At 54.3% G+C, this 26,037-nt stretch overlaps 12 protein-coding genes and 1 non-coding gene across 13 annotated transcripts; 4 read left to right on the top strand and 9 right to left on the bottom strand.

The window, feature by feature from the left end:
- Window positions 1-815: 815 nt before the first annotated feature.
- Window positions 816-897, bottom strand: LY79DRAFT_t123. Its single transcript has one exon. It is a non-coding gene; the product is annotated as a tRNA-Gly (tRNA).
- Window positions 898-2,613: 1,716 nt separating this feature from the next.
- On the bottom strand, window positions 2,614-3,377 carry LY79DRAFT_579681 (uncharacterized protein; the record flags this gene model as incomplete). Its single annotated transcript, XM_060560047.1, has 2 exons — window positions 2,614-3,016; window positions 3,130-3,377. The coding sequence occupies 2 exons, from the start codon at window positions 3,375-3,377 to the stop codon at window positions 2,614-2,616; spliced, it is 651 nt and encodes a 216-aa protein (XP_060414150.1).
- Window positions 3,378-4,678: 1,301 nt separating this feature from the next.
- LY79DRAFT_515320 (Alpha/Beta hydrolase protein) lies at window positions 4,679-5,689 on the bottom strand (the record flags this gene model as incomplete). The annotated part of the gene is made up of 1 exon (XM_060554699.1): window positions 4,679-5,689. The coding sequence occupies one exon, from the start codon at window positions 5,687-5,689 to the stop codon at window positions 4,679-4,681; it is 1,011 nt and encodes a 336-aa protein (XP_060414149.1).
- A 334-nt stretch (window positions 5,690-6,023) lies between these two features.
- On the bottom strand, window positions 6,024-7,156 carry LY79DRAFT_553702 (ATP synthase subunit D). The gene is made up of 4 exons (XM_060557800.1): window positions 7,089-7,156; window positions 6,552-6,947; window positions 6,406-6,492; window positions 6,024-6,352 (listed from the first exon to the last, which is right to left on the bottom strand). The coding sequence occupies exons 1-4, from the start codon at window positions 7,095-7,097 to the stop codon at window positions 6,323-6,325; spliced, it is 522 nt and encodes a 173-aa protein (XP_060414148.1). The 5' UTR covers window positions 7,098-7,156; the 3' UTR covers window positions 6,024-6,322.
- Window positions 7,157-7,158: 2 nt separating this feature from the next.
- LY79DRAFT_553696 (NAC domain-containing protein) lies at window positions 7,159-8,713 on the bottom strand. The gene is made up of 4 exons (XM_060557799.1): window positions 8,592-8,713; window positions 8,090-8,337; window positions 7,945-8,003; window positions 7,159-7,888 (listed from the first exon to the last, which is right to left on the bottom strand). The coding sequence occupies exons 2-4, from the start codon at window positions 8,327-8,329 to the stop codon at window positions 7,576-7,578; spliced, it is 612 nt and encodes a 203-aa protein (XP_060414147.1). The 5' UTR covers window positions 8,330-8,337; window positions 8,592-8,713; the 3' UTR covers window positions 7,159-7,575.
- Window positions 8,714-8,863: 150 nt separating this feature from the next.
- On the bottom strand, window positions 8,864-10,005 carry LY79DRAFT_553691 (ribosomal protein L14). The gene is made up of 3 exons (XM_060557798.1): window positions 9,928-10,005; window positions 9,698-9,839; window positions 8,864-9,569 (listed from the first exon to the last, which is right to left on the bottom strand). Exons 2-3 carry the CDS (start codon window positions 9,824-9,826, stop codon window positions 9,255-9,257), a joined length of 444 nt encoding a protein of 147 aa, XP_060414146.1. The 5' UTR covers window positions 9,827-9,839; window positions 9,928-10,005; the 3' UTR covers window positions 8,864-9,254.
- A 975-nt stretch (window positions 10,006-10,980) lies between these two features.
- LY79DRAFT_579677 (uncharacterized protein) lies at window positions 10,981-11,444 on the bottom strand (the record flags this gene model as incomplete). Its single annotated transcript, XM_060560046.1, has 3 exons — window positions 10,981-11,079; window positions 11,138-11,250; window positions 11,309-11,444. The coding sequence occupies 3 exons, from the start codon at window positions 11,442-11,444 to the stop codon at window positions 10,981-10,983; spliced, it is 348 nt and encodes a 115-aa protein (XP_060414145.1).
- A 1,077-nt stretch (window positions 11,445-12,521) lies between these two features.
- Window positions 12,522-13,104, top strand: LY79DRAFT_579676 (thioredoxin-like protein; the record flags this gene model as incomplete). Its single annotated transcript, XM_060560045.1, is given in 3 exon segments — window positions 12,522-12,533; window positions 12,591-12,923; window positions 12,943-13,104. The coding sequence occupies 3 exon segments, from the start codon at window positions 12,522-12,524 to the stop codon at window positions 13,102-13,104; spliced, it is 507 nt and encodes a 168-aa protein (XP_060414144.1).
- A 1,035-nt stretch (window positions 13,105-14,139) lies between these two features.
- Window positions 14,140-19,064, top strand: LY79DRAFT_649687 (uncharacterized protein; the record flags this gene model as incomplete). Its single annotated transcript, XM_060562526.1, is given in 14 exon segments — window positions 14,140-14,977; window positions 15,031-16,240; window positions 16,298-17,108; window positions 17,136-17,264; window positions 17,277-17,418; window positions 17,428-17,474; window positions 17,514-17,619; window positions 17,641-17,678; window positions 17,703-17,782; window positions 17,792-18,076; window positions 18,092-18,254; window positions 18,285-18,443; window positions 18,453-18,517; window positions 18,530-19,064. Coding segments are annotated over 14 exon segments (4,608 nt in total).
- Window positions 19,065-19,592: 528 nt separating this feature from the next.
- LY79DRAFT_669657 (thioredoxin-like protein) lies at window positions 19,593-20,267 on the bottom strand (the record flags this gene model as incomplete). Its single annotated transcript, XM_060563676.1, has 3 exons — window positions 19,593-19,651; window positions 19,748-19,983; window positions 20,182-20,267. 3 exons carry the CDS (start codon window positions 20,265-20,267, stop codon window positions 19,593-19,595), a joined length of 381 nt encoding a protein of 126 aa, XP_060414142.1.
- Window positions 20,268-22,595: 2,328 nt separating this feature from the next.
- Window positions 22,596-23,400, top strand: LY79DRAFT_515493 (uncharacterized protein; the record flags this gene model as incomplete). The annotated part of the gene is made up of 4 exons (XM_060554720.1): window positions 22,596-22,765; window positions 22,836-22,851; window positions 23,044-23,180; window positions 23,256-23,400. The coding sequence occupies 4 exons, from the start codon at window positions 22,596-22,598 to the stop codon at window positions 23,398-23,400; spliced, it is 468 nt and encodes a 155-aa protein (XP_060414141.1).
- Window positions 23,401-24,197: 797 nt separating this feature from the next.
- On the bottom strand, window positions 24,198-25,181 carry LY79DRAFT_669655 (uncharacterized protein; the record flags this gene model as incomplete). Its single annotated transcript, XM_060563675.1, has 1 exon — window positions 24,198-25,181. The coding sequence occupies one exon, from the start codon at window positions 25,179-25,181 to the stop codon at window positions 24,198-24,200; it is 984 nt and encodes a 327-aa protein (XP_060414140.1).
- A 96-nt stretch (window positions 25,182-25,277) lies between these two features.
- On the top strand, window positions 25,278-25,915 carry LY79DRAFT_196850 (uncharacterized protein). Its single transcript, XM_060551429.1, has one exon. The coding sequence runs from the start codon at window positions 25,375-25,377 to the stop codon at window positions 25,861-25,863; it is 489 nt and encodes a 162-aa protein (XP_060414139.1). The 5' UTR covers window positions 25,278-25,374; the 3' UTR covers window positions 25,864-25,915.
- The last annotated feature ends 122 nt before the right edge of the window (window positions 25,916-26,037 follow it).

Below are 26,037 nucleotides of genomic sequence, written 5' to 3'. Positions count from 1 at the left end.
TTTTTGCTTTTTTCATCATATGTTCCACACACACACACACTTAGAGAGGAAGCACCGGAACGAGTTTACCGGATCCCACCCCAATGAATACTAAGCTTAAGCTTATTTCCTCTGCTTCGTTTCCAACTTTCGCGAGCTCAAGCAAAGTGAACCTGACCTGACTGACTGACTGATTGATTGGTTGATTGGTGGGGTTTTGGGGTTGGGAGAGTTCCCGGACAGCTCGAAGATTTCTTCTTTTTTCTCTCTCTCGGCGTCTCAAGACGATTCAAGAGGGAAAAGTTCTAGCATCCGAGCGGCGTGGGAGAGAGAGAGAGAGAGAGTGAGAGAGGCTTTCATCCTCGGATATGCCTAATCCACACCCCTTCCTTCACCTTGGAGGAGGTGGAGAGGGGTCGCAGGTACGTCGTGTCTTTCTTTGCCTACGCATAATCGATTGTTCGGCCCGGTCCTCCCTCTCTCTATGGACGGTCCTCGTCAGGGCCCCTCAATGTCATAGGGGGGGGGGCGCGTATCTGTACCCCGCCGACATCAAAACATGAAAAAAGAATTGCGCATATACACGCCACACACACACGCCACTTTCCTCCTGCAAAGACGAACAGACGAAAGAAGCTTGGTTGGCTACGTTGCCAAGCGCGGGTTGTCCCTCTCGAGGTGTCGCGCAGGTACGTACGTACGCACAATGATGGCGAACAGACGAGACGGAAAGACGCAGAAACCATCCTCACCTTGCCTCGACTGGCAGTTAATAAGAAAAAAAAGAAAATAAGAAGAAATATAAAAAATGAAAGAAAGGAAAAATGAATGATTTGTGCGCCGAGGGGGAATCGAACCCCCGGCTCCCCGACGCTGCTCGGATGGCAACGGAGAATTTTACCACTAAACCATCGGCGCGGGTCGAGAGTCGGTGGTTCTCGCTTGTTCGATGGCTCGTGCTGGCCCAGTCCGGACTCTTCTTGGTGGGAGGGGGGGGGGAAGAGAAGGTTCCTCCTCGGGAGAGTATCGATTGGGGTGGGGGAGAACAGTTGGTAGGGGGGTATTCCAGCTTCGGGGGGGGGGTATCCGTTGTGGGGCCGAAAAGTTCGGGGGGGGTAAAGTAGCTAGGGTTAGGGTTATCAGGCTTATTTAGGCTTAGCTTAGAGTGTGAGAAGTGCGAGAGCTTGAGCATATGCTGAGCATATACTAAGTATATACTAATAAATATAGTGTTTACCTTCTATAAATATAGAGGACTTAGTTAGAAGACTTAGGTCTAAGTCCTCTATAGTTATAGAAGGTAAGTACTATATTTATTAGTATATACTTAGTATATGCTCAGTATATCCTCTTTAATATAGTGACTAGCCTCTATAACTATAGTAGACTTAGACCTAAGTCTTCTAACTAAGTCCTCTATATTTATAGAAGGTAGACACTATATTATTAGTATATACTTAGCATATGCTTAGCATATGCTAAGTATGCTTTAGTTAGTTTTTTTTAATCCACACGGTGCTTAGGGCTTTACCCCCCCTGAACTTCTGCCCCACTGGCCGGACACCCCCCCCGAAGCTGCAATACCCCCCTACCAACTGTCTACCCTTGGGGTGGGTGGGTTGGGATTATCTGAGTGCGCGGGGGTTCGCGAACGGGGTAGCACTTGTGTGAGAGAAAAGTATGTACGGACCCTGATGAGAAGAGGGGGGGGAGTGGACTTGACATGGGTCGTCCACCCGACCATGCAGTTGAAACCAACCCCCCCCGTTCTATCCGTCCGCGGTTTAGCTTAATCCAACATCTCTCATACACCTTATGCTGTAACAGTCCGTGATTTCGTCTCTTGCCCGCCGAAGAACAACAGCCCTGGGACGTTTGTCTTGTTCCCGGCCCGACGCATGGTACACGTAGCACAGCAGCCACTCGGAAGACCCGCGCCGGATTTCTTGCTCGTCCTGCATCTCCCGGCGTTCGCGAGCGCTTACCCGGTGAGGGCGAACCCACTCGTTCGTTTTCGTTAGTTACGTGATAAACTTTTTCAGCCTTTTGGAGGGGAACGCTGGATTGGGCGGCTCGCTGGCGGCGCATCTGGCTTGGTGCTCGCCATGCCCCGGGGTGGCTGGTTGGTCGCGCGTCGTCTAGGTTCATCTGACGGTCGACGCCGAGGCCCCAGTCGTTCAAGTTGCTGACTCACGAACCGGCATTTCGGGCACCTAGCCACGGCCCCAAGCCGGATCCAACGAACCGGCCAAGGACGCCGGGGTCCAGGGTCTTTCGGTCGACGGGTTCGTGACCTCTGTTAGCGTTATCACCACACCATTATCGTGACTCAGCATCACCGTCCATTCTCACGTACACTCACAAACCGCCGGGCCAAACTCTCTCTCAATTCGCATCTGTAATTAATATCCTGTTCCTCGACATACCAAGAAAGAAAAAAAAGTCTTCCTCTATCTGTTAGGGCTGCTGCCGATCGAGCCGTGCTTTGCGCATCTATCCACCAAGCCTGGACAGCATCTTGCCGAGTCGAAGACGGCATCTTCAGGCCGACACTGCACCAGGTAAGAGCCAGATTGCAGAAAACAGACGTGAGAAGGTGATTGGCCGGGGACGGGGGTGTCGGAAGCCGTGTGCTCAGAAGCCAGCAGCCTCCACTAGGAGACGCAGCTTGTGGGCGGTCTGGAGCTGGATGTACGCGCGGACGCTCATCTCTTGGAGTATCATCTCATACTCTTCTTCAAGTAGCTGAAACTCCTCGCCAATACCATCGGTGATGGTGCTATGGTCCCCGATGGAGTCAGCTATGTTGGTTGTGCTGGGAGTGCTTGCAGGCGCTGTAGTCTGGCTGCCGTTGTGGGCGTTGGCAGACTGCTCGGTGTCAGAGTCGGGGTCGGCGGCCTCACTGGCAGGACTGGGGGTGCTGGCAATGTTGGAGGCGCTAGCGTTCTTCTTGTTGCCGTCAAAAAAGGCGCGATCATGGAAGCGAGCGACATGGGTCTCAATGTCAGTGCCCTCATAGTCGATGCCCTTTTTCAGCCTTGATGTCCAGTTAGTATATGGTATGTATACACCCATATTCTATGATGAACGTTCGAAAGACAGTGATGATCAGAAGAACTGAAGAAGGATAAGAGGCAATCAAATGCATACCTGTTAGCAATGGCATTATGACAGGCCTCACGCAGCATGGTGAGTTTGTCGTCCCGCGAGCGGCTCTGCTGGTAGTCTGCTTTCTTGGCACGGGTAATGCATGTGGTTCTCAAAGAGCGGTACTCAAGGAAGTTCTTTCGCTTCTCATTCCTCTTCTCGGTAGGGAGGTTTTGGAGATACTCTACTGTTCTCCGTGTCTTCGGGTTGTCGCTATAGACGCCTCCTTTCTTGCGCGCGTCACCTGCCATTGCTGCTATGGGGTTTCTTTGCTGTTGAGCTCCGTCGTAATGATGTTCCTCTGGTGAGCGTGCGTGAGTATAAAGCGCGTGTTCAGTTGATTTGCTTTGCGGCCTTCTACCCGTTCCCTTTAGGTAGGTTGGGTTGTTTTGGTGTGGATGGGTGGAAGAAAGAATGCGGATTAAAGGGTGAGAGAGGAGGATCAAATATTCTTTGGGTGGCAGAGCTTTTAATCTGTTAGCTACCTCGGAAGAAAAGAAAAGAGAAGCAATTGAGAAGGAAAAGTAGAAAGAGATCAGGGCAGTCAAAAAGGCAAGAACGATCTGAGGTGGATTTTGCCGCTTTGAGTTGTGAATGGGCAGTAAGTGTATGTGAGAGGTTTGCGCTGTCACCTTTTTCAAGAATAGGGGATAGCCTTATGTTGATATTGAAATCTATTCAGCATCTATCCTTATAGGGCCGTTATAATGTGCCTTGTCTTATAGCATTCGGTATCCAGTATTGACTTATGTCAAATGCCGAGGGACTTCTGCCACGCTACATAGACGAGCCCTGGCGACAGTATCAAGTAGCAGAAAATCTGGTTGTTGACTCCATTGAGAAAGGAAACATTCACTCTATACATGCTATCTCACCATGGTACAGGAAGGCCGTGTGGCGATGGAGGTAGGAGTGACGGGATCCCAAGATATACTCTCAGATACCAGTTCAGAGGAGAACCAATCCGGCATGCACATAAGGACCTCGCTGAGAAAGGTTGGTTTCTACTTACGCTTGCTGTAATATCGACCTGCATATCCCGTATTCTTGTCATGGCCGGGATGACAGGTCAATACCATGTTCCCCGCTTTAGCCGTCAGTATAATTCTCACCCGAATTACAGCTGCATTGTTCTTCAGCCTCGGACAGACTTATGGAACTGTGTATCTTTGTTACGATGCCCTGGGCATCGGGGTCGGCTGTGTGGGAGCTGAACGACGGTATAGCATCATGTTGGTCGTCGGCGCTGCTTTCAGCCTGACCGCATGTTCGCCTGAAGAAAGACATTGGTACTCGACAAGACCTAACTCAACTCAGTTTCACGTTGACGCTTTCACGATTCGCAGAGCGTTCGTAGAATGCTTCTCACCATAGTTCTGCCACCCTTCATGCTACGTCTCGGCTGTCGTAGAATCGTGGCCTTGAAAGACCCCTTGACTTTCCGACACCTCAAGCTGAACCGTTCTGCAGCATGGCGATTTCATCGAAGAACACCTCTTGTCCAAAGCCTGTCTCATTCCGCACCCCGCTCACTCTCTAACAAACCGTCCCCTCAGCTCTCCAAAACCCACCTTAGCCCCTCCACCATCTCCCTCTCCGCCTCAACCGCCCTCGTCAGCCCGGGCGCCTTCAGCCAAAACGTATGCGGCCACCCCCTCACGACCTCGACCCGAACCTCGGCCCCGGCCTCCCTCAGCGCCATCGCGTAACAAACCCCGTCCGAGTACAGCGTGTCGTTGCTGCACACCTGCACCCACGTCCTCGGCATCCCCTTCAGCTCCTCTACCCCAGCCTCTAGCGGCATCCTCCCTAACCCGTCCCTCGGCACCGCCCGCCCGAGCACGCCCAGCAGGCTCGTGACGAAGGACGGCGAGGTGGAGGTGTACGCGTGCCGGAGACGTTCCGGGACGAAGTCCAGAGAGCTGCCGCCGTCGCTGGTCACGGGGCACCGGAGCACGACACCGTGGAAGCTGCCGCGCGGCACGAGTTGCGAAACAGTGGCCGCGAGCTGTCCGCCGCTCGATGAGCCGATGAGAATGAGCTTCTTCGCCGATGGGTGAAGGGCGCGGACGTGGGCGAAGGCGTCCAGCGAGTCGGATACGCAAGTCGAGGCCGGGAAGCCCGGCATCAGCCTGTGCCCCACCGAGTACACCGTTGCGCTCGCAAAGTCGTTGACGATCCGCCTGCAGGAGAGCTCCTCGCTGTCCGACTCGCCGACGTAAAGCCCACCGCCGTGGTAATAGATCACCACGACGCCCTCGTCTTCGGACGCCGGTTCGACGCTTTCGTTGAAAAAACAAAGTAGCGGGATGGCGAAGCCGTCGAGGCTCGACGCAGTGGTCAGTTGCTGCGTCGAGACGTGTGAGAGATGGTGGCATGGCGCGCCGGGCGCGAGCATGCGGGCGTTCAGCTGCCTGCATTCCTCTGCGTAGACGGGCTGGCGATCGAGTGGTGAGGCATACGCTTTCTTCGGGGCCTGGAGAGATACTTCCTCTTCGTAGGCGAGCCAGGCGGCATCTAAAGGGGGTGCCTCTCTGAGGATGAGATGGTCCAATGAGTCCATGTCCAATTTCAGTAACTGAGATTAGTAGCAAGCACAATGGGCGAGGCGAATCAGGTGAAGCGGGTGTGAGAATGGCAGTACGCACAACCTCAAACGCTTGTCGCGGAAAGGCAGTAGGGCAGACAAGATGCTTTTGAGCCATCTTGAAACTAATGTCGCGGGCGGGGAAGTCGGTGATTCCGGGTTGTTGTTGTCGCGGCGCGATCCCGTTTATCCGGCAGTATTGCCGGGATGCCGGGGTGCGCGTAACCGCCACCCCCGGATGCCACTTCGAGGCAAAAGTTCGATGGGCTGCTTTCTAGACGTCGGAAGGTCAATTGTGATGGAATTCGGGTACTACGGGTTAGAAGTTGCCATTTCGGGGAGAATTTGGTCTTTTGGCTCGGGTAAAGGACGCCGGGGGTTACAACCGAGGACGTAAACTCCGAACGGAAAAATTCAACCGAACAATTAGCGCCTGTCAGATATGCGTTGCCAACTCCGTCGAGCAGCGCCAACGACCGTCAAGTGTTCAAACAACGCGCTTGGTACAGCAGGTCGATATTAATGTCCACTGGGCTGGTTCCCTCCCCTTGGACCGATCGCCTATCTACAATGCTAGAGTACACAAAGGGGATCGAAGAGTGAAAGCGTCTATAGCACCGAAAGGTCGCCGAACTTCTCCTATAGAGGGTATTAGCATGCCGAAGCGCATCTGCGTTGCAGGTTGACCGTACCTTGTATCCCGGAACGGACCAGCGGCCCTTGGAGACAAGCTGGGAGGTCTTCTCGTCGATCGAGGGCTCGGCGGCGGCAACGTCGTCCTGCGGTCATCGTAAGCGTCCACACGAGTGCAATCCCCATCTCTCTGATCGGCACGTACGACAGTGAGATCCTCGAAGGGGCGAGCGGACTCGATGTTGGTCAGGGTCTTCTCGAGGTCCTTGAGCTCGAGGTCGACCTTCTGCTTGGTAGCCTCGGCGTTCTTGACGGCCTCGACCTCAAAGGCCTCGATGGCCTTGATCTGGCGGTTGACGTCGTAGGTGGCGGGCTTGAAGGCGGTGAAGCGCTTCTCGATCTCGTCGACGACAGCCTGGTTCTTGAGGGTGGAGCGGTAGTAGGCGAAGTCAACAGTGGTGGGGAGCTCCGAGAGCTGCTGGACGCGGCGGCGGGCGGACTCATTGCGCTGCTTGAAGGCCTGGAGAGAGGCGGCGGTCTGGCCGCGCAGGCCGAGCGAGGTGGTGACCTTGGCCCAGTCGAGCTTGAGAGCTGCGCTTCGCTGTTGCAGGGAATGAAGAAATTAGCTCAGGCCCGGCTTCAAGGGAGCGGTACGGCGGGCGCGCAACCCAATTGGCGTCATTGTCCGGGGCTGCATCAATCGACGGGAGGCTACTGGTGAGATTCGATGGGGAATACGTACTGCGGCCATTTTGTAGGATATGTTGAGGGTTCGGGGGAGTGGAGAGAGAGTTGCGTCGACGTGAGGTTGTTGATTGACTTTGCCGAACGGAGAGCAGAGAAAGAGCCGGGATGAACTAGGTCACATGAAAGGTCACGTGATCGATACACGGCCGCAGCAGCTGGTTGGCGCGAGCGACTGGTTGCATGGTGGGGCAGAGCTCGCTCTCAGGAATTCGGTTTGAGCCAATTCCCACGATCGAGGGGTAGCTGAATTCCATCTCCCAAGCCGCCATTGAACATATCCCAAGATTGCAAATGAACAGGCCAAGGATGATGTCTACGCGTCTTACGAGGGAAAGTTACGGGGGAGATGAAAACGCCGATTATCATCTTATTGCGAAAGAGACTTTTCGGAGTCAACTCCCTGGGAATTGTACATGCCAACCCATTCCATCCTTTTTGCCGTTGTCGAGATTTTGAGAAACTATCTTTGGCTGTAGCCGTCGCTAAATACTCAATGCCATAATGGAGTTAACGATATCGTTGTCGTTCTCCTTCAGGGCCTTGATGGCCTTCTTCCGGCTGACGTTGGCCTGGGTCATGACCAGCTCAATGTCCTTGTCCTCGATGCCCTCAGCATCGACCTCCTCGCCGTCGTCCTCCTCCTCGTCCTTCTTGGTCTCGGCGTCGGCGGCCTTGCTGGGCTCAGCGTGGCTGTGGCCGGCGTGGTCGTGCTCACCACCGGCAGCGGCGAGCTGCTGGGCGGCAGCCTGCTGAGCAGTGGCGTTGAGGTCCTCAATCTTAGCCTCACCGAAAACGCTGCATCGCAACGTCAATTTTCGTACACCTTGAGGTCCTTTGCGCCTTTTACTTACATGTAGGTGTTGCTGTTGGGGGACTTGTAGACCTCGGGGTTGTTGATGACGAACAGAATCTGGAACGTGGGTCAGCCTTGTTGAACCCCGCGCATCGCACCACCGTGCCACCAAAACAACTCCCTCTTCCTTCTCTTGCACTCACGTTCTTGGGGCGACGGAGAGTGACACGGGTGATGCCCTGCACTCTCGTCAGGTGCAGCTTCTCGAGGGCCTTGCGGGCCTTCTTCTCGTTGCGGGAGTGGATGATGGCAGTGGAGCCGGAGGGAAGGCCCTCAGCCTCCTCGCCCTCAATCTCGGAGTCGGAGCTCTCGTCCTCGTGCTCCTCGACGGAGACCTTCTTGGTCTCGTCATCGGGAAGCTCTTCAACGCGGGGGTTGGCCATTTTGTCGACTGTGAACCACGAATAGAAAAAGTTAGTTGCGGGGTTCTCTCCTTTTTTTTTTCCCGCTGGTGGAGGTGGTGGTGGTGGTGGTGGTGGGAGCTAGGATCGCGCAAAGGAGCTGATTTGGCGAGCTTCTGGTTTGGTGTGTCTGTGGGAAAAAATAGGGAATTGCAAAACTCGCACAAAAATCGTTCGGGCTGGCGCGGCTTCGTCGTTTGGAAGACGGGGTCAAAAATTCCAACAGGGACACAGCAGAACTTACCAAAGTTTAGAACGAGGGGTATCTCAACTCGACGTGGGGGATTGTTTAGTGCTTGTGGTTTGAAGGAGAGATCGTAGAAAATTGATAGGGTTTGCAGAACACTGACTGCGGGCAAACCTCTGGCGACTGGATTGTATTAGGTAAGCAGACATCCAGCCTGGCCCGCAGCTAAGATGCCCAGATGCACGAACAGATTAGATGGATGACATGCTGGCCGTTGGTTTTACAAGGCTGAGGGAGAGCCTGGCATTGGTCACAAGTACCGTACACGAGCTGGGCGGAGGAACGCTAGAGTTCGTAGGCAGTTTCCGGGACGAATTCAAAACATACACGTAAGAGAGCCTCATGATGGTCAGAATTTCAACAGGGTCTCAAAAACCGAAAAAAATCTTTACTCCGTGTCCCCGTCACGAGCCAACCAATCTATTTTTCTGATTGTGCCATGAACTTCATTTTTTGTCTCTGAATTTCCGTATTTGACGCCGGTCATCATATGATTGATGATGAATGTGACATACAGCCCTTCCAGTTACGGAGCAAAAGAGATGTGCAGCAACCCAATGCTGCGGTGATGCAGACCAAACCGGATCCCATGCTGTCACGCTCTAAGCCAGCCCCGTAGTCTTCAAAGTCAACCCCATAGACGTCCCAATCGCAAGTCCATTACGCCGAGGCCTTGACCTTGGCCAGCTCCTTGCGCTGCTCGAAACGGCGCTGCTTCTTGAGGCGGAGAACCTTGAAGCGGTCGAAGTCGGTGAGGTTCTTTCTCCGCTCAATCTGGAGGCTGCGCTTGAACCAGGTGGTCTCCTTCCACTTGGCGTCGATCTCGGACTTGGCCCAGAACTTCTTGACGGTGGCGGTGCGGGCGCCGCGGGGCAGGCCCTCGACCTTGAGGGAGGAGAGGAGGACGTTGGAGAGGGAGATGGGCTGGCGGGGAACGGCGAGCTGAGCGTCTGAGGAGGGACCGTCGACCAGAGCCTATAATTCGAACTTGATGTTAGAATCGCAATCTTCCTTCTTTTCCAGTGCATCTGCGTGCACTCGCTCAAAAACGAATCGTATCGGGCGGGGGGAGCAGAGGCAAGTCAGGAGCTGTCGCAACGTACGCGCTTGTGGTCGATGATCTCGACAATAGTCGCCAGGCGGCCGGCGTAGGGGCTGTTGCCCTGGATCAGGACGACACGGCCGACCTCGACCATTCGCCACTTAGAACCCTCGATGGTAGCGTCACCCATTTTGCTGGTCGGTCTGATAGTTGGATCGCAGAGTTAGATATCGGGGATGCGGACTCGAAGTGGTGTTTTTGTTTGGTTGTGGGAGGGGCGCGTCGACTTACCAGACGTCGAAGATTTGCTGCTGGTTAGTGGTGATGGAGTTCTAAGTCACGTTTCGGCACAGCGGTTTTTTGTCGAGGTGCGTCGATTTCCAGACGCACAAGCTTGGGGACCTTAGGGCAAGACCGTTTTTTCCTTTCCGTCGGATGGTGGGATTTGCCGAGCCGAGCGCTGCTTACCCGAAAGGGCCTAGTCGGGCGGTCAGCGGCGTGCCTGCTGCATGGGCAGTGCCCCACCAACAGCAGAACTTTTTTTCCCGTCACCTTAAAGATGCAGCTTGATTGTTTCCTTTCTTGTGCTTGCTCTTACTTCTTCACCAGTCTCAGAGGTGCAGAAACATGGCCCTCATCGAAGAGCCTGCGTTTTCAACAAAGGTACGTTTACAATGCCAATTTCCTCCTACCCGCCTTCCCTTGGAATGATGAGAACAATTTGCGATTGATTTCAGTCGGTGGCCCTCTTTCGCCGGAGCGGCTATACCGTCTGAATACATGATATTCAATTTCTTACATATTCTGACTTCCAACCTTGCAATTACCCTTCTTGTTGATCTCAGTTGGGATGCACGTAGCTGACTTTGCATTTAGGTACTAGTATAGCTACTTCTTAATATCATGTTATTCTATCTACAACATCTACGCTTGCTGAATGAACTGGGTCTACGTGAACTGTGATTGGTTTTCACCTTGTTTACCCACCATCTTTCGCCTGCCTCGTAATTCCTTACTACTGGCTGGCAAACTTCTCATATATTTTCTGTGAATGGATGAAAGACGGTACTCCGAAGGCTTGGAGCAGGGAGAAGTGGTTCGATTCCATCGGTCTATATCGTGAGTTGTCGTCCCACAACCATGCCATGCAACGAAATATAACAACCTCATTTTTCGCCATTGTAAACCCACGACTATAGTGTCAAAGTTTTCTTTTACTAAACATCACAGTCATCCCAACATGATTTGTATCAGTAAAGTCGTGATATTCAGGCTATGAACCACGTCTATAATCATGCTTCCATACCAACGCTAATTTGAAATGCAAACCTCTTAATCGTGCACTTATTTGCCCTGCTTCTGCTTCAGGCGGAGTTCATCCTCCTCCTGGAGTTCCTGATCGATCTTGGCGCCCTTGGAGGGCTCGTTGCCGTGCATCTTGGCCTAATGAGGGTTAGTATTGTTCGACTTGCAAGAACCATAGCGGCAAAGCCCAACTTACAGGCAACGTGGGGTCCTTCTTAGACATACGAGTCTCTGCGTCATCTTCCTCCACACCTTCGCGGTGCTTCTTCTCCTCGGCAGCGAGCCTGTTGGCAATGGTTCTCTCGTCCTCTTGGTGGTAGTCAGTATGGCGAACAAGGTCGGCCACAGGATATCGACGAGAACTTACTGGAGTCGTTGGCGAGGTGGGAGTGCTCCTTGCCCTCGTGGAAACGGTCACCGGTGTTCTGCTCCGAATTCTTGACGTTCCGCTGGTCGCCGGCCTCGTAGATGCCGCTGGTACCAACACTAGAATTTCCGGACATGATGATGGTGTGTGTGGTGGAAGGGTTGGTAGGTGGTTCGGTGTAAAATGGAGAAGATTGGTCTTTGAGAGTAATTGATGGGTATCGATTGAATTGATGGGATGAAGAACAAAACGAACATTCGATCGTTCAGCAGATGAGCTTTCTATATGTGGTGGTAGAGAGCTCTCTGGCACTGCGCAACGACCACCCCACCGTTCACTTCACTGCATGTCATGACGTCTTCGCGGCAATCTCAGCTCAGACGGGTGCAAAGGTCCCTCCTACGTCATCCAGCTGTCATTTCTCCGCAAAAACGCCTGGACAGATCTGCCCAAAGCCACATGGTTGATCGGCGATTTGCACTCAGGCAAGAGCGGTGGGATAGTGGTTGAATTTTCTGTTGCGATCCTTGGTGCTTGATATTCAGCCCTATCTTGGGTGCTGGTTAAAGCTGGGCGGCGCTGACCGTCGTGTGCCTCGAACATGACCACACCCCTGCGAAAACCCATCCGGCGACGAATGAGGATGAGGCCTTGCGCTGTTCCTAGCAGGTGTTCATCCTGACACTCTCCCAGCGAATTGAGGCGCTGAATGGAGGTGTTATCGCGTGCCGCTATTCGTTGACAACCGACACCCGCAAGTGACAACCTGGAGGGTACAGACTAGATCACCTGGCTTCAACATCAGAGTCGGGGCCAGATTCGGTGCTTTACAAAAGCAACACGTCGTGGCTCAGCTGGACCCTGATGACCGACCCCTCCGCCTGGCAAGTGCAATCAAGTCAGAATGCCCGGATGTCTTGTCCGAGCCCCATTCAAATGACGGGAGTGAGGGGTCAACAAAGTGAAGCTCCATGTTCCTGTCCCTTGGCCGGTTCCAGGTGCATCGGCCAGGGGCCAAGCGCGGCAGGCCCCGCCTGTGCGCTAATCCGGCATTGGCGTCTAAAACTAAGCGGCCGGGAAGGATGACGTAAATTTACTGGGAGCTCCAAGCTCCACTGCCGACTTCATCGTATCACACACCTGCAAGATTCACGAAGCAAAGCTCACTCTCAACAAACCACACCATTGAAACAGCCCCCCACAACCCGCCACAATGTTCCGCTTCGTAAGGCAGTCCGTTCCCGCTCGGATTCCTGCGAGTGATGGCTAACACCCGCTTTAGCACAAGACCCTCGACATCGTCACTCTCTTCCACAAGGCGAGCTCCCCCGCTTCCGTGAGGGTCGCCAACATCCTCAAACAGGTGTCGGCGAATGCTTCGGCCGGCGCGACTGAAGATCAAGCCAGCGACCACAGCGTCCAGACGAACCCCAAGAAGTCGCGCGCCGAGTTCGAGCTTAACATCACCGAGGACCCCCCCACTGCCGACCAGGTCAAGACCATCTTGGAATACGTCGGACAGAACAGAATCTCGTCGATCATCAAAGGCGCCTCGACCGAGCAGGAGGCCTTGAGGAAGTTCCAGCAGAACTCCGAGTCTTTCCAAAGACCAGTGGTATGTTTCTGCTCCCCAGGCATCTCTCCGTCGATGGAGCCTACCCACTTTCCACTCAAGAGTGACCCATGCTGACCGAGACATACAGACTGTGGACTGGAACAATGGAAAGGCTGTTTCTGGCGACAACGAATCCGAGATCCTTAAGATGCTCAACGCTTTGAACGGCGAGAAGAGCTGAGAAACACGAAGTCTTTCTTGATGGCAACTGCAGCCTCTTTCCTACCTTTGTATAACAAGATACCTGCAACCTGCGAAGGCAACTGTTACATTAGTTGAATGATGAATATATCCCTCCTCCAAAATTATGCTGCCTGTCTCCTTTGACATCTCACTCCAACCGCTTTGCGACTCAGATCCGCCTAGCGGGGCGTCAGCGATGGTCCAGGCGATGACATGACATGCATAGAATACCTCCAGGGAAAGGTCGACTATCATATGTCACCAGCTCACTGAACTTGGTGACCATACAATGGACCAGCTCATGTTTCATCATAGCCTGGCGGCCGCCTAGTAACTAGAAATGTTCTCGCGAACCCCTCTTCGACTGCTGTTGTAGCTGTGACTCAGATGAGGGTTGTCATTATATTCATTACCAAAGCCGAAGCATTCACTGTCATAACGTATACTTCAACAAACCTGAGGCTTATGGTTGCTAAGAAACTACTTGGTGCTGCTGGTCCAGTCTGTCCAGGGCTTCAATGTCTTTCGAACTGCCATCCAAACTATTGTAGTCCGCGTGTCAATGATGCTGTCACTATTGATCCCCAACTCGGGTCCCGTTGGTCTGCTGTGCTGTCCCTGGCATTATTATCATCTCTGCCGTGTTTCATCCCGCTTGTCACTTGTCACTCGTAATGGAGTGAATGCTTTGTGCTGAAGAGTTTCCCCTACAAGGCAGGCGGTTTGCTTTGGCTCCTTCCTCAGACAGTAGAGTAGGCACCTTCCTCATTCCTGCCTACCTCCTGCCCCCCTTCACTACTCCTTGCCCCATTGCCTCTTTGTTTTTACTTCACAATAAGTATCTGTCCTTTCATCATTCATCCTTCCGTTGCAGCTTTACAGCTCTTCACTGTGCCAACCCACCCCTCAAAAACCCTCCCCATCACTACAAAATATCATCAGTCTCTCTCCAAACGCGAAAGCTCCAGTCCTCCAAACCGACTCTTTCTCCATACCCCTGATACGGCCACGTTGGATACTTCAGTTCTGCAACATGGCTTCGTACAACCCAGGTGATCGAGGCCCGTTTCAGGGTCGCGACTTCCTCGTGGGGAATATCGATCGCGATACTCAAGGAGCGAATCCGGACCCTCCGACGACCAATCCTCGGCATCTACCTCCAAGCCACACCTACCACTATCCCAGTGGCATTCACAACTACAACATGGCTCCTGCCAAGGATGGAGAAACCCCCAGGCGCTATGTGGAAGCCTATCTGTCTATCTCCTTCTACAGCCGCAAGGAGATCAAGGCCGTTTTCAGTACCAACAACGGCGAAGTTCCTACCCGCGGCCTCAGCTTGAACCATGTCCATGACACCCGCGAACTTGATCTGTGGAACGCTGAAGAGCTTCAGGATAGAGCTAATGCCATTCGAAAGAAGCACTGGAAATCTCTGGGATCCTTGGCTCGACCGCAACGCTGGGAGGACCTGTATGATTACTTCGACTGCTTCGAAATCTACTTCCAGGGTGCGCTGAACCTATGGAATCTCATGCACCTCCTTTTCGACGAGAACGACAGTCTCTCTCGCAATAGAGTCTGTGCTGCCGCAGTCGAACTCGGAGTCTGGTGCGACGAGTGGGTCGCCCAGGCCGAGAACAAAGCAAAGCTCATGGGATTCAACTGTTGGGAGGGTGACGTTATCGGCCTCGTCACTCCGGGCACCTGGGCCGAGCTTCAGAAGCTGCCGGTCGATATAATGCTTCTTCGAAATGCTCTGTGTCATAGACAGAACCAACTGTTAGGCAAGCCTTGGGCCCGACCGACCGCCTACCCGGCCAACAGTCTTGGGGCCAACTGGCACAACGGCACTCTGCAATGCTGGCTTGGTAAGTCAATACCTTTCTGTCAGCCTCACACAGCTCGGCTAACAGTATGGCAGCTGGTCAATCCGTTCACGACACGCCAAGTGGCATCCCCCTAGCAGTCTCTCCGGCTACTATCATCGTTGGTGGCGCTGCTTCTCCAGTGCCTCAGTCACACGTTGCTACCGTTTCCAGTCACATGACGGCCAATACCAACACCACTCTCCAAAAGCCTCTTGTTGTCAGTGGAACGAGCAACAGACAAAAAGTAGGCACCCAAAACTACGGTGTTACGGCAGGACCAGAACCTATCGGCCGGTCCGGAGAGTCCTTGTCGGACAATCAGCCGGTATCTTCGACTTCTGGCTCTAGCACCGGAAACCCGGCTACTGGAGTCCCTGAGTCTCACCCGGCCAAGACAGGCGCTGCTCAGCCAGGCTTCTACCATCAGTCCATGAGGCCGTATGGCCATGCCTTCAATACCCCATTCATGACAGGTCCCAACGGTGAGCCGAAACCCTACCACGGGCCGGTTGGCCCATCTGCGCCTCCTCCACCTCCTGCGCTACCCACACTTGAATATCAGCATTATGGACTTCGCCCTCCAGTCAACGTCCCTCCTCGAAAGTCTGAAGACAGCAGAGTGCCGAACAATGTGCAAACCTCGCCCGGTCAGATCTCCATGGTCCCAACAGGTGGCACGCGCATGCAGTCGGCCGTCCACCAGAGGATGCCTTTTGACGTCACTCCTTCCCACAAACATAACGGCAAGCGAAACGCAACCGTTAGTTCTGCTGCTGATCAAGGATCCGGACAAGGCCTGCCGATGGGCCCTCCGCGCTTCAACCCGAACCAGGATACACGGCAAGAGCAGATGAAGATACCAAATGCCCCTGGCAACGCAAGCTACGATCATTCTAGGCCTCGGCGCGAGTCCAAGGGCTGGGAGAAGGTTCCGCATGCAGATCACTCAATCCACGGCCCTGTTTTCCGTCGATCTCCGACAAAGGAAAACCGACCTCGCTCATTCTCAAACAGGGCGGAATCTCATTGCTCCAATATGCACCTCAGGTCCGCTCACAAATACGCTTACACACCTTGCACCTGCCCCAAGTGCGAGGAACGCGAACGCTCTGTGTACATCCAATTGAACCCAGCTCCGCAGATGTCTCAAAAACTCCTTATTGGGAAAATTCATGATATCATGTCACGATGGGGGGAGGTTGATCACGTCCAAAAATTGCCGGTAAATGAGAATCCAGGGGATTTCGCCTGCTTCTTTGTGAGGTAAGTGAATTTCAGTTTCTTTCTATCTCTGACATTGCTGACGCTAGCCTCACTCAGATTCAAGGATGGCTCGCGCGTGAGAGAAGCCTCAGCCACGGATGCCTTCGGTAGTCGCGATCTTGATTGTACGATCAAGATTGGCGCGATGCATCATTCGGGCTATGGCAACGCCATGTATAGCAACTACGGCCAAGGCAACAGTCAGCACGACTCGGCAAGCAGATCCAACAGCCAACAGCAATCTTCGTGGAGGGGCAACTCCAACGCGTTCGGCCATGGCCAGTCTTCGTTGAGTCGCCCTGACCCGAGGACGCTGGTCTCCTTGGAGCAGTACATGGTACCTCGCTCTCAGCCGCCGCAGGCTCTTGCTGCACAACCTCCACAACCTTCTTTGATCCATGATCCAGCAACCCGGCTCGCCACGAACGCCCAAACAGAAGCCAAGAAAGATACACGCGGGCCGGCTGGAGACATCAAGTCGACTTGTAACACCCCTAACTTACAGACTAAGCTTGCTGTCACTGAGAAGCTCCGAACTTCTGCAGAAGCTGAGTCTCAGTCAAAACCGCCTTCTGAAGAGGTGATCCCGGACGAAGGGCAGACAAGCAAGACCTCTCCTCCCCGTGACCCTGAGAACAGCCCGTGCAAAGGCAGTAACAAAGCCATTGTCGTCAATTTGCCGGCCACACCGCAGAAGCCTGAAGAAGCTGACACGAACACGCAAACACCTAGGAGGGCCACCACACCTCAGAACGGTGGAGGAATTGTAACGCCGACCAAGCATATTTCTCCTGCAGCACCTGGTGCCACCGACCATGAGGAATCGTTCTCAGATGGACAGAGGGAGGCTCAAACGGCTATAAAAACTGTTCCCGAAGCCTCGACCCTGGTCAAGAAGAGCGATCCGGTTTCTGTGGCTCCTGCGGTTCCCAGAGTTCCTGTAGTTCCTGCGGTCCCTCTTGTTCCTGTGGTTCCTTTGGTTCCTGTGGTTCCTACAGTTCCTGCGGTTTCTACGGTTTCTGCAGTTCCTGCGCAGCCCCAAGTAGAGCGCACTTCTCATGATAGGGGGAAATATAGGAAGATCTTCTCAGAGAAGAATGATCTCAATGTCGAGATTTGTAATGCGCCAGAGACCAAGATTGGCACACGGTGCGATCAACCGCCTATCGTTGGCTCCAGTGCGAAAGAGCACTCTGCCGAACAAGAGGACGACCCCCCCACTCAGGCTGGCCATGTACTTGACAATCTGATTGATTCGAGCCGAAACCAAGAGGATGTTCCTACCATTGCTGCCACCGAGATTGCCACGAAGAAAAAGAGCAGTAAGAAGTCCAAGAAGAAGAAGAAGCCTACCTCTACGGGCCAGGGCGAATCGAGCAGTGCACAGCAACCTACCAAAGACCCACCCATACAGGTTACAGAGGAGCAAGCCCCTGAAGTCTCGATGACAATCACCACTGAGACGGTGGAGGATACTGAGCCTGCAGGTCTCGGGGGAGTCATTGAAAAGGCGAAGCAGATTATTGGAGCAAAGGAGGTTGAGTCAATCAGCGCAAAACGGCTTGCCAACAAAACTACCGCTGATACTGTCCCACAAACTTTGGCATCACCTGTCGATGCAACAGCACAGAGTAAGGAGCCGGGAATAAGCGAGACTGCCGAGGGCAAGGAGGTCCTTTGGCCAGAGGAGTATGAGCCAAAGGAATCACCTGAGAAGACAGAACTTTCGGAGTCTATCAACAAGACTTTTCGCGCGGATGGCGGAGGCTCCTTGCGGTTGCCCAAAAACCGGAAGAAGCAGCTGCCAGCTCAGCTAATGATCGCCAACCGTGACTCGTTCGCTTCTGGAAGCGCAGCAGGTACTAGCAGCTTTGAAGCGCCCCAGACCTTCAATACCGGTCTTCCTTCCGCTGCGAGCACCGCACGTTTCAGCTCCTCGGCCCAGGAGACTGGCTCTCCCGACGGGTCGTCTGGCCGGATGTCAACCCCCGCAACTCCCCCGTCTGCAATGGGAGTCAGCGACGCACGGAACACTCCCTCGGAGGAGTCTGCAGCAGGTGCCGAAACGACTCCAAAGTCCAATACCTCGCTCAATCCTGAGGCAAAGGTGTTTGTCTCGCCGACCACGTCCTCGACTGCGGCTGCCCCAAAGAAAATTGAGCTTGCGCCGGTTCCGTTGAGGCCCACCAAACACGATCGCAGCGTGTCCCAGACTTCGTCCAAGACGTCGCGCACCCTTACGATTGGTACCCCATCTACCAAGGAGGAAGACAGCCAGTCTGATGGGAGCGCCGCCGAAACCTCCAAAGGCAAGGAGAAGAGCTCTGCATCTCAGCAGACCCCGGCCAAGAACGTCGTGGAGAAGAACAAGGGCCGTTCTCTTGCCAGCGATAAGATGCCTGCCACGCAAATGACGCCGAATGATGACGACGATGACGACTGGCAAGTACAGGGTCCCAAGAGGGACTTCAGCATCAAGCAGCCCAAGGGCAACAAGGACCATCAGCAACAACAGGGCAAGCAGGGCCAGCAGGGCCCCAACAAGAAGAACCGCCCTTCGCCTAAGAAGCAGAAGATTCAGGAAGACAGTCACATCCAACAGCAGCGCTACGCTTCTAGCTCCAATACCAACCCGGTTCCCGTTGGCAGCAAGACCGAGTTTCCCACGCTGCCGCCTGCCCCCAAGCCTGTGTCGGGCCTGCCGGCGAGCAGCGTTTGGGGCAAGGCGCGGTCGGCATCGACTGCCACCAGCGTCTCCACTCCGAGTGGGAGCGTCAAGACTTCAGCAAACCCGAGCCCCAAGAAGGACAGCAGTAAGCAGTAGGGAGATGCATCGTGCGTGGTGGAGGACGATCTGGACGCAAGGGCAGATACAGACAGATGGGGCATGATATCAGAAAATAGGAACGGCCGGAAGCTTTGTTGCAACTTGGAGAGTTTGTTGGACAGGTAATCCGACGGCAGATAATGGGGAAGATTTGGAGAGGTGTTTCGAGGGGGTCCTATGTTTGAGTGAAGATGACGGCTCCAGATCCAGGAGTTACGTGACAGAACCAGAATGAGAGTGCGTTCGAGATTTCGCTTCTCTGTCAGTGAATGTCCGCAGGATAAAGCATTGATGCACATGGCGGCCGTCACACTTGAGGCGGGTCATGGCAGCCAGGCGGAACAGTTGATCGGATCAGAAGCTAATTCGACCCCTTTGCAGCTATGGCCACATGCTCGCTCACTCAATCGGAGCGCATGTTGCTTGTTCCACGCCGAATCGGGTGTGGAATTCTCAAAAGGGTGATGGTACAAGGTCTTTTTTTTGTCTATTCGTTTGAAAAATGCCCCCCCCAAATTCGGTCCTTCATGCGCCGTTCTTGACCAAGGTGGTGACTGTGTCCTCGATCTGCTTGTCCGACAGGCCTGATGTCCGAGTTAGCATTATCGTCCGTCAGCATGAGGGAGATTGCTCCCAGCCAGAAGGGGAGGCGGGGGAGGTGGGGGGGGTTAAATGCTCACCCTCGAGCGATTGGCTCTTCTCAACACCGAACTCTGTTTGCAACGATATCTCAGTCAGCATTTTCTTCCTCATCCATTCCGTCGCGCGCGGGTTCCTCCGTCGGGGAGGGTGGGGGAGTGCGTCCTGACCGTATCTCGCGTAGACCTTGGGTAGCGTGCCGGCGGCCTCGCGCAGGAGGATGGGGGTCTGGGGGTTGTTCTTCTTCATCGTGGGGTAGGCTCTGGCGACGAAGGAGCTGCGGGAAAAAGGTCAGCGGGTGATGATGGTTGGCCACGGAGAGGGCGGGTGCGGCTCGGAGGCACTAGGACGGGTCGGCGGGAGAGGGTAAGTGAAAGTCCGGCGGCCTGCCGCGATAGCATTGCCGCTGCGTGTGTGCGTGCGTGTGGGTGTGTGTGTGGGTGTGTGTGCTGTGGTGAGGAATCAAGAAACGCACCGGGTCGCGGCGCTGTGCTCGCCCGTCTGGCAGAAGAGGAAGCGCACCTCCTTGAGGGCCTTTGTGAATGCGTACTTGCCCGACATGTTGCGCGGAGGAGGGGGCGGACGGGCGGAGGTTGAGGTCGATCGGGGTCGGGGTCGGGGGTCGATTCAATTGGGGAGAGAGTGAGAGGCTCTGGGCAAAGGACGAGGAATTGAAGTTGGACGAGATGCCGACGTTGGAAGGCGGTATCCACTCTACATAACGCCCGTGGGAATTAGGTTGTGCATAATTGGTCGGGAGTGATTGGCTGGATCCTTTGGAGCTGTTGCTTGTGCATGTGCATAAGGTACAAAGGTACGGAGTAATACACTGGGGTCAACAGAGCTTGGCAGTGGTACAATGTACCCCGTTAGCCTAATGTTTGCACTATGGTTCAACTACATACCTATGTGGTGCGCATAATCTGTTGCTATAATATGCAATTGGAAGGGTCGCAACATGGGCATGGCCGTCATGGTCGCCAACCAAACAATTAAGCTAGTTAGCACTTGATCTGCCCTTTATCCACGCCATTTACTCGCAGCAGGCCTATACAGACACTTCGGTCTTTCTAAGGTTGACTCTTTTGACTCGACACACAAGTGAATTTTCACCGCTTGAGTTTTATCAGGAGCAGTACAGAAGCAGGTTTTGTCAGTGAAAGCACGAGGACACGGGGCATGACGCCACCCGTGCTGGTGAAGAGGGCGACTCTGCGCTGGACACCATCCAACGGCATTTGGGATGGATTGACCGAGAGATCTTGCAACAGAAGCCCCAAGTTCCCACCAGACGAGTTCACGAGCGATGACCAGTTCTTGCCCCAACTGCCTACTCCCCATGTCCAAGACTCGACTACTCCGGAATGTATTCGAAAGTTTTGTCTGCCTGGTAGAGCTGGATATGGACCTTCCCCCGCAGAGAATACATGGCGACGAAGAACCCCAGTATTGAATCACAGCAACGCCACCAGTCCTCAATACTCGATAAGCGTACGTAGAGCATGATCATACTAGGGTATACTTTCAATCTCTAAAAATTCCAAGTGTCAAAGTTCACAATTAGGACGAGGGATACAAATCATTAAAGTTGGCTACTGGAGGGGGGATTGTCTTAGACGGCATTGTGGCTAGCACACTCGAGAGAAGTGGCTAACACACTTACGAGTAGGTAGTGGCTGGTGAAAGTCAGAGGAGTGGGTCTGGCGGCCAGGATGGTGATCGTACCTTGTCAATAACGCACTTCATACGCAATGGGAAATATCCATTGAAACTTTCCTTGCTTGACTTCTTTTCCCGCCTTCTCGCCAAGTCTTTTTTGGTTTCTTGCTAACGCAACGCACTGCATCTCGCTGGTTACAAGCTTACCACGTGGGCAGCGTCTTGAGCAAACGTCTCCCGAGTGGGGACGCGTTAGCACCTCGCTCCACTGGCCGGCATCATCCAACGTTGATGGAAGCATCGGATTCACCTGACTTTACGTCTAGTCATCAACGCACTTGTTGCTAGAGACATGCTGGAAATACCTTGCTGGCTATTCTGTTAACAGATTACTCTCTCCTTGACATTGCGCCTGCATGCTTCTACATGTCTTCCTGATAGGCCTGACTCCACTTGGAACCTCACGTGTTGACTGTGGACAATGGAGCAGCAGCCACTTGAATGCATCAGACAGGGAGGGCAGCCCGGCACAGCCAAAAGTTCAATAGTGAAATGCCAACAATACCTGGGTGTTCGATTGACAATTGATCAACCTTATTGGTACAGAGTGGCCAAGCTCTGTTATCACCCCCGCCAGCGCCCGCATAGGTAGGTAGGTAGTTTGCTCTCGACGGCCATTATTTGCTATTGGTAAAGTACCTAGGTACCCGCCGGTATTCGCCGTAGCTGACGCTTGGCCAGTGCTCCCTGGCAGCTCAGCCTGACGTTGTTCCCGCTTAATTCCGATCGGCGGCGCTTGTAGTGCATCGCATGTACCTCTCCCTGCGCAGCTAGGCGGGCGGGTACCTCTGCGGCGTGCGGTCTCGCTGGGCGGGCTGCGGGTTCAGCGCTCTGTGCAACCGTTCCCCCGGTCCCGGGAACCCCAACCCATAGGGGGAAAAAAAAAAAAAAAAAAAAGCCGCCCGCTCTCTCGGACTATCTCAAATCCTCAACGCCTGCACTCTCTTTCCCAACCTTAGACTCAACCTCCGAGTTCGCCGTTCGACAACGAAACCTCTCCGCTCCAACCCAACCCGACCGCCCCCCTCCCTAATTCCTCCTGCCCGACCGAGTGCTGATTGTTCTTCAAACGCATCCTCCTTTGCAATCTACCCTTCCCTTTTTTCGAAAGTCACAATGGCCCCCGCCAACAACTTCTTCAACGCCGCGCGCCCGGCCTTCCGCCAGCAGATGTTCGCCGGCGCCCAGATCCGCAACGCCTTCCGCACCTCCCAGTTCCGCACCCGGTTCCGCGAGAGCTCCAAGAGATGGCAGAGCTCGGCCGCCGCCCCCGACGCCCAGGTTAGCTGGTTCAAGCGCATGTGGGACAGCCCCGTCGGCATCAAGACGGTGCACTTCTGGTGAGTTTTCTTTGCTCTTACCCCCGCGAACCGATGCAAACGAACACGGCGCTGACTGTGGTGGTTCCAGGGCTCCTGTTATGAAGGTACGATTTCTCGCGCGCTGAAGCCGCGGCATCTCTCCCCCCCGCCCCCAAACGAGAGGGACCATCCCTTGTAGATGGTGCGGCTACGATGTCGGAGTTCCCGCATGACCATCCCGCGAGGACGGGAGACACGGATGATCGGGGAGGATACAATCAGAGAGAGCGATTGCTGACCGGCGACATGATGTACAGTGGGCTCTTGTCCTCGCCGGTGTTGCCGACTTTGCCCGTCCCGCCGAGAAGCTGTCCCTGACGCAGAACGGCGCCCTGACGGCCACCGGTATCATCTGGACCCGCTGGTGCTTGATCATCAAGCCCAAGAACTACCTGTACGTCGCCCCCTTCCCCCAGGAGCATGCGCTCCTCGGAACACCGTGACTGACTGACCGACTGACGCAACGTAGCCTCGCCGCCGTCAACTTCTTCCTCGGTGCCGTCGGTGTCGTCCAGTGCACCCGTATCCTCATGTGGCAATCCTCCCAGAAGAAGAGCGCCGGCGAGCTGGCCAGCGAGGTCAAGGAGGACGTCAAGGGAGCCGTTTCCTCCTAAGACGGCGAGATGGTGACGACAGCAGGAGGGCAAGCGAGATGGGGGGGGAGGAGGAGCTCAGACCGGGGAGGCAGGGGGTGCGCGGTCCGACGGAGAGAGGCAGGCTGATGACGCGGGGTTTTTTTTTTCCGTCGCAAACAGATGTGTGTGTGCGTGCTGCCGCTCCGCCGTGGGCCTGGCAATGCGACGCGGAGGACAGGAGGGAACAACGTATCGTGCAGAGGCTTAGGTACTCACACCCCGCCGCCGTGACTTGCGTCAAGACACTGCGGAACCCGGCATCTGATATCTAGACTATTTTCCTTTTTTTTCTTCCTTTTTTTCTTTTCTTTCCCGACCCCACAGATCTTGAAATAGGGGAGGGGGGTTCCTGTCGCGATTGGCGACGGTGTCGACGCCAGCCTGGCCGTGCCCAGCCGGGATTGATCGGAATGGACGACCGCGGTGCCGTCGCAACAGACTGTTGCCAAACCAAACAGTCCAGGGGATGTGTTGTCGGCCCAGGTTCGACCCAAACTGGCAACATTCGTTGTTCGTATTCTTGCGGATCTTGGCCCGATGCATCCAAACGTCAATAAGACCGGGAATGACAGTTATAGACGGCTGTTTCTGCGAGGAAGGGATCAAGTCGATCAAGCATTATCTGATTTCTCAAGTCGTCTAGTCTATCAAAACAGAACCTCGTGAACAAGCCGAACCTCCATCCCAATATCCGTCTAGCGACCGAGCTTCCGTCCCAACACTCAGCATACCAAACCCCTTTCCCGCCCCCTGGGCCCTTACATGGGATAAGCACTTCAAGAAGACGAAAGATCTTTGGGTGTCTTCTCGGCAGCCATTCTCAAAAATCCGGCGTAGCAGGCGATCTTGTAAGTCGCCTCTGTGGGTCCAAGGATGGCGAATTGGAAGGTGCCTCCGTGGCCCTTTTCCCATACATCGACGGGGGTGGACATCTCGTCGATGGTCATTCTATCGAAACTGAAAAAGACGAGATAGTCGAGATCGCTTGTTGCGGCGAACTTTGTCCGAAATGCGAAGCAGTAGCCGACAACCTGCTTCAATAACTGGATGGAATTAGGCTCGAATCTTTGTCCATCATCGCGCGGAGCATCCGGATTCTTGAGATCTTGGGCAAATTTCTTGAGAAGCCCCGTCCTTTTGAACTCGATCGAGGCGATGGGGCGACTTTGGAGACCCGGCTCCCCAGCACCAAAGTCGAGATTAACCTGGTGGTGCTTCAGGCCATATGCGATGTCGGCCCGGAGGGAAAGCTGCACCCGCTGTTGCCGCTTTGTATTGAAGTAGCTTCGGCCTTCTGGGCTGATGCCTGCCTCCCAGGTGGCTCTACACTGTGTGAGAGGTCCAGGCGGGTTGAAGTAGTTCAGCATCTTATGTGCGGGTTGGATGTAATGCGTCAGTATCGCAACGGCGGTGTCCTGTTCCGATAGGACTTCATGAAGAGGGTCCTTTTCGTTGTTTCCGTCCCTGTTGAAGTTCAGGTGCCTTTCGAGGTTCAGGATCAAGTCCACATCGAAACCGGGAAAGGTTTCCCTGGCGAACGCCTTGACACCCCAACCTCGTAAGCAGTCTAAGCCCATGTCTTCACAATCCGTAAACGTCTCAATCTCTTCTCTTAACTCCTCCATGCTCTGTGACCGGTACGGTTTATTGCCGGCCACGAGGTCGAATGATGGAATGAAGCCGCTGGGAAGGTCTTCAGGCGCGAACAGGAGCTTGTAGGCGATGGTTTCTCGTGCTCGTGCTATAGTTGGGTGATCCATGGTTGGTCTGAGGGATGGTGGTCGTGCTGTGTTGTGCTGGCGTGTGCGTGTGCGTCTGGACAGTCTTTGGGACCAAACAGCTGAGAATTCTTCGGATAAGAATCCCAAGGCGATGAGATGTTGAGGGCGAAGTCCGAAGTAAAAAAGTGATGGGTGTTCGGATCAAGGCAAAGATGGAAGGGAACGCCGATGGATGAGAAGATGGAATGAGGAAGTGAGTGCCATGGGGAAGGGGAGAGAGAGAGAGAGAGAGAGAGAGAGAGAGAGAGAGAGGTCAGGAAGGAGTCAGTTTGTCTTTCTTCGTGCCAAAGGAAGGAACGGAAGGTCGCTCCTGTCTGTCAAAACCCATAACAAACAGAACCCACAAACGGTTGATCAGGAAGGAGCCAGTATGTCTCTCTTCGTACCCAAGGCAGGAACGGGAACTTGCTCCTGCCTGCCTGCCAGCCAGCCAAAGACCGCAGCAGACCATAATTTCCAAGCGGCTGCGATGCTATCCCGACGCAACTCTATTGGCCACAAATCGTCGCGTGCTTTTGTACCTGTGATGAAGCGGTCCGGATGCTCGAGCAGGCGCGACCACCAGGTACGGGCGGGGAACGAGCAGGACGCAAGCGGGAATAAAAAAACCATTCACTTCGCGGCATGTCCATGTGGCTATTGGCTTTTGGCATTTGAATAGAGACTCATAGTGTACAAGAACCGCAGGGAATGTCTCTTATTGAAACACCGCGTTGTTCTCTGGCTGTATCTCTCGTCCCCTTCTCTCGTCCCCCCCCCCCCTCCCGGCTGAGTCGGGCATCGCCGTCATCCAGCGATGGGCCCGGCAAGGCTGGCCAGGCTTGCGTCGCCGTTC

The sequence above is a fragment of the Colletotrichum navitas genome, assembly GCF_030913465.1.
Source record: "Colletotrichum navitas strain CBS 125086 chromosome Unknown LY79scaffold_29, whole genome shotgun sequence".
NCBI classification, from domain to species: domain Eukaryota; kingdom Fungi; phylum Ascomycota; class Sordariomycetes; order Glomerellales; family Glomerellaceae; genus Colletotrichum; species Colletotrichum navitas.
Note: the sequence above shows the minus strand (reverse complement) of the source record. Positions and strands in the feature narration are given on the sequence as shown.

Excerpts from the sequence above, each read along its gene's own strand:
- LY79DRAFT_553702 (XM_060557800.1), bottom strand. Across the intron at positions 6,493-6,551 it reads CCTTCGAGGATCTCACTGTC|GACGACGTTGCCGCCGCCGA; the intron begins GTACGTGCCGAT and ends CGATGACCGCAG. Across the intron at positions 6,353-6,405 it reads GGTCCGTTCCGGGATACAAG|GAGAAGTTCGGCGACCTTTC; the intron begins GTACGGTCAACC and ends TACCCTCTATAG.
- LY79DRAFT_553696 (XM_060557799.1), bottom strand. The coding sequence starts at position 8,329 with ATGGCCAACCCCCGCGTTGAAGAGCTTCCCGATGACGAGACCAAGAAG. Across the intron at positions 8,004-8,089 it reads CTCTCCGTCGCCCCAAGAAC|ATTCTGTTCGTCATCAACAA; the intron begins GTGAGTGCAAGA and ends CCCACGTTCCAG. Across the intron at positions 7,889-7,944 it reads CCCAACAGCAACACCTACAT|CGTTTTCGGTGAGGCTAAGA; the intron begins GTAAGTAAAAGG and ends GTTGCGATGCAG.
- LY79DRAFT_553691 (XM_060557798.1), bottom strand. The coding sequence starts at position 9,826 with ATGGGTGACGCTACCATCGAGGGTTCTAAGTGGCGAATGGTCGAGGTC. Across the intron at positions 9,570-9,697 it reads AGATCATCGACCACAAGCGC|GCTCTGGTCGACGGTCCCTC; the intron begins GTACGTTGCGAC and ends TTCGAATTATAG.
- LY79DRAFT_196850 (XM_060551429.1), top strand. The coding sequence starts at position 25,375 with ATGAGAAGATGGAATGAGGAAGTGAGTGCCATGGGGAAGGGGAGAGAG.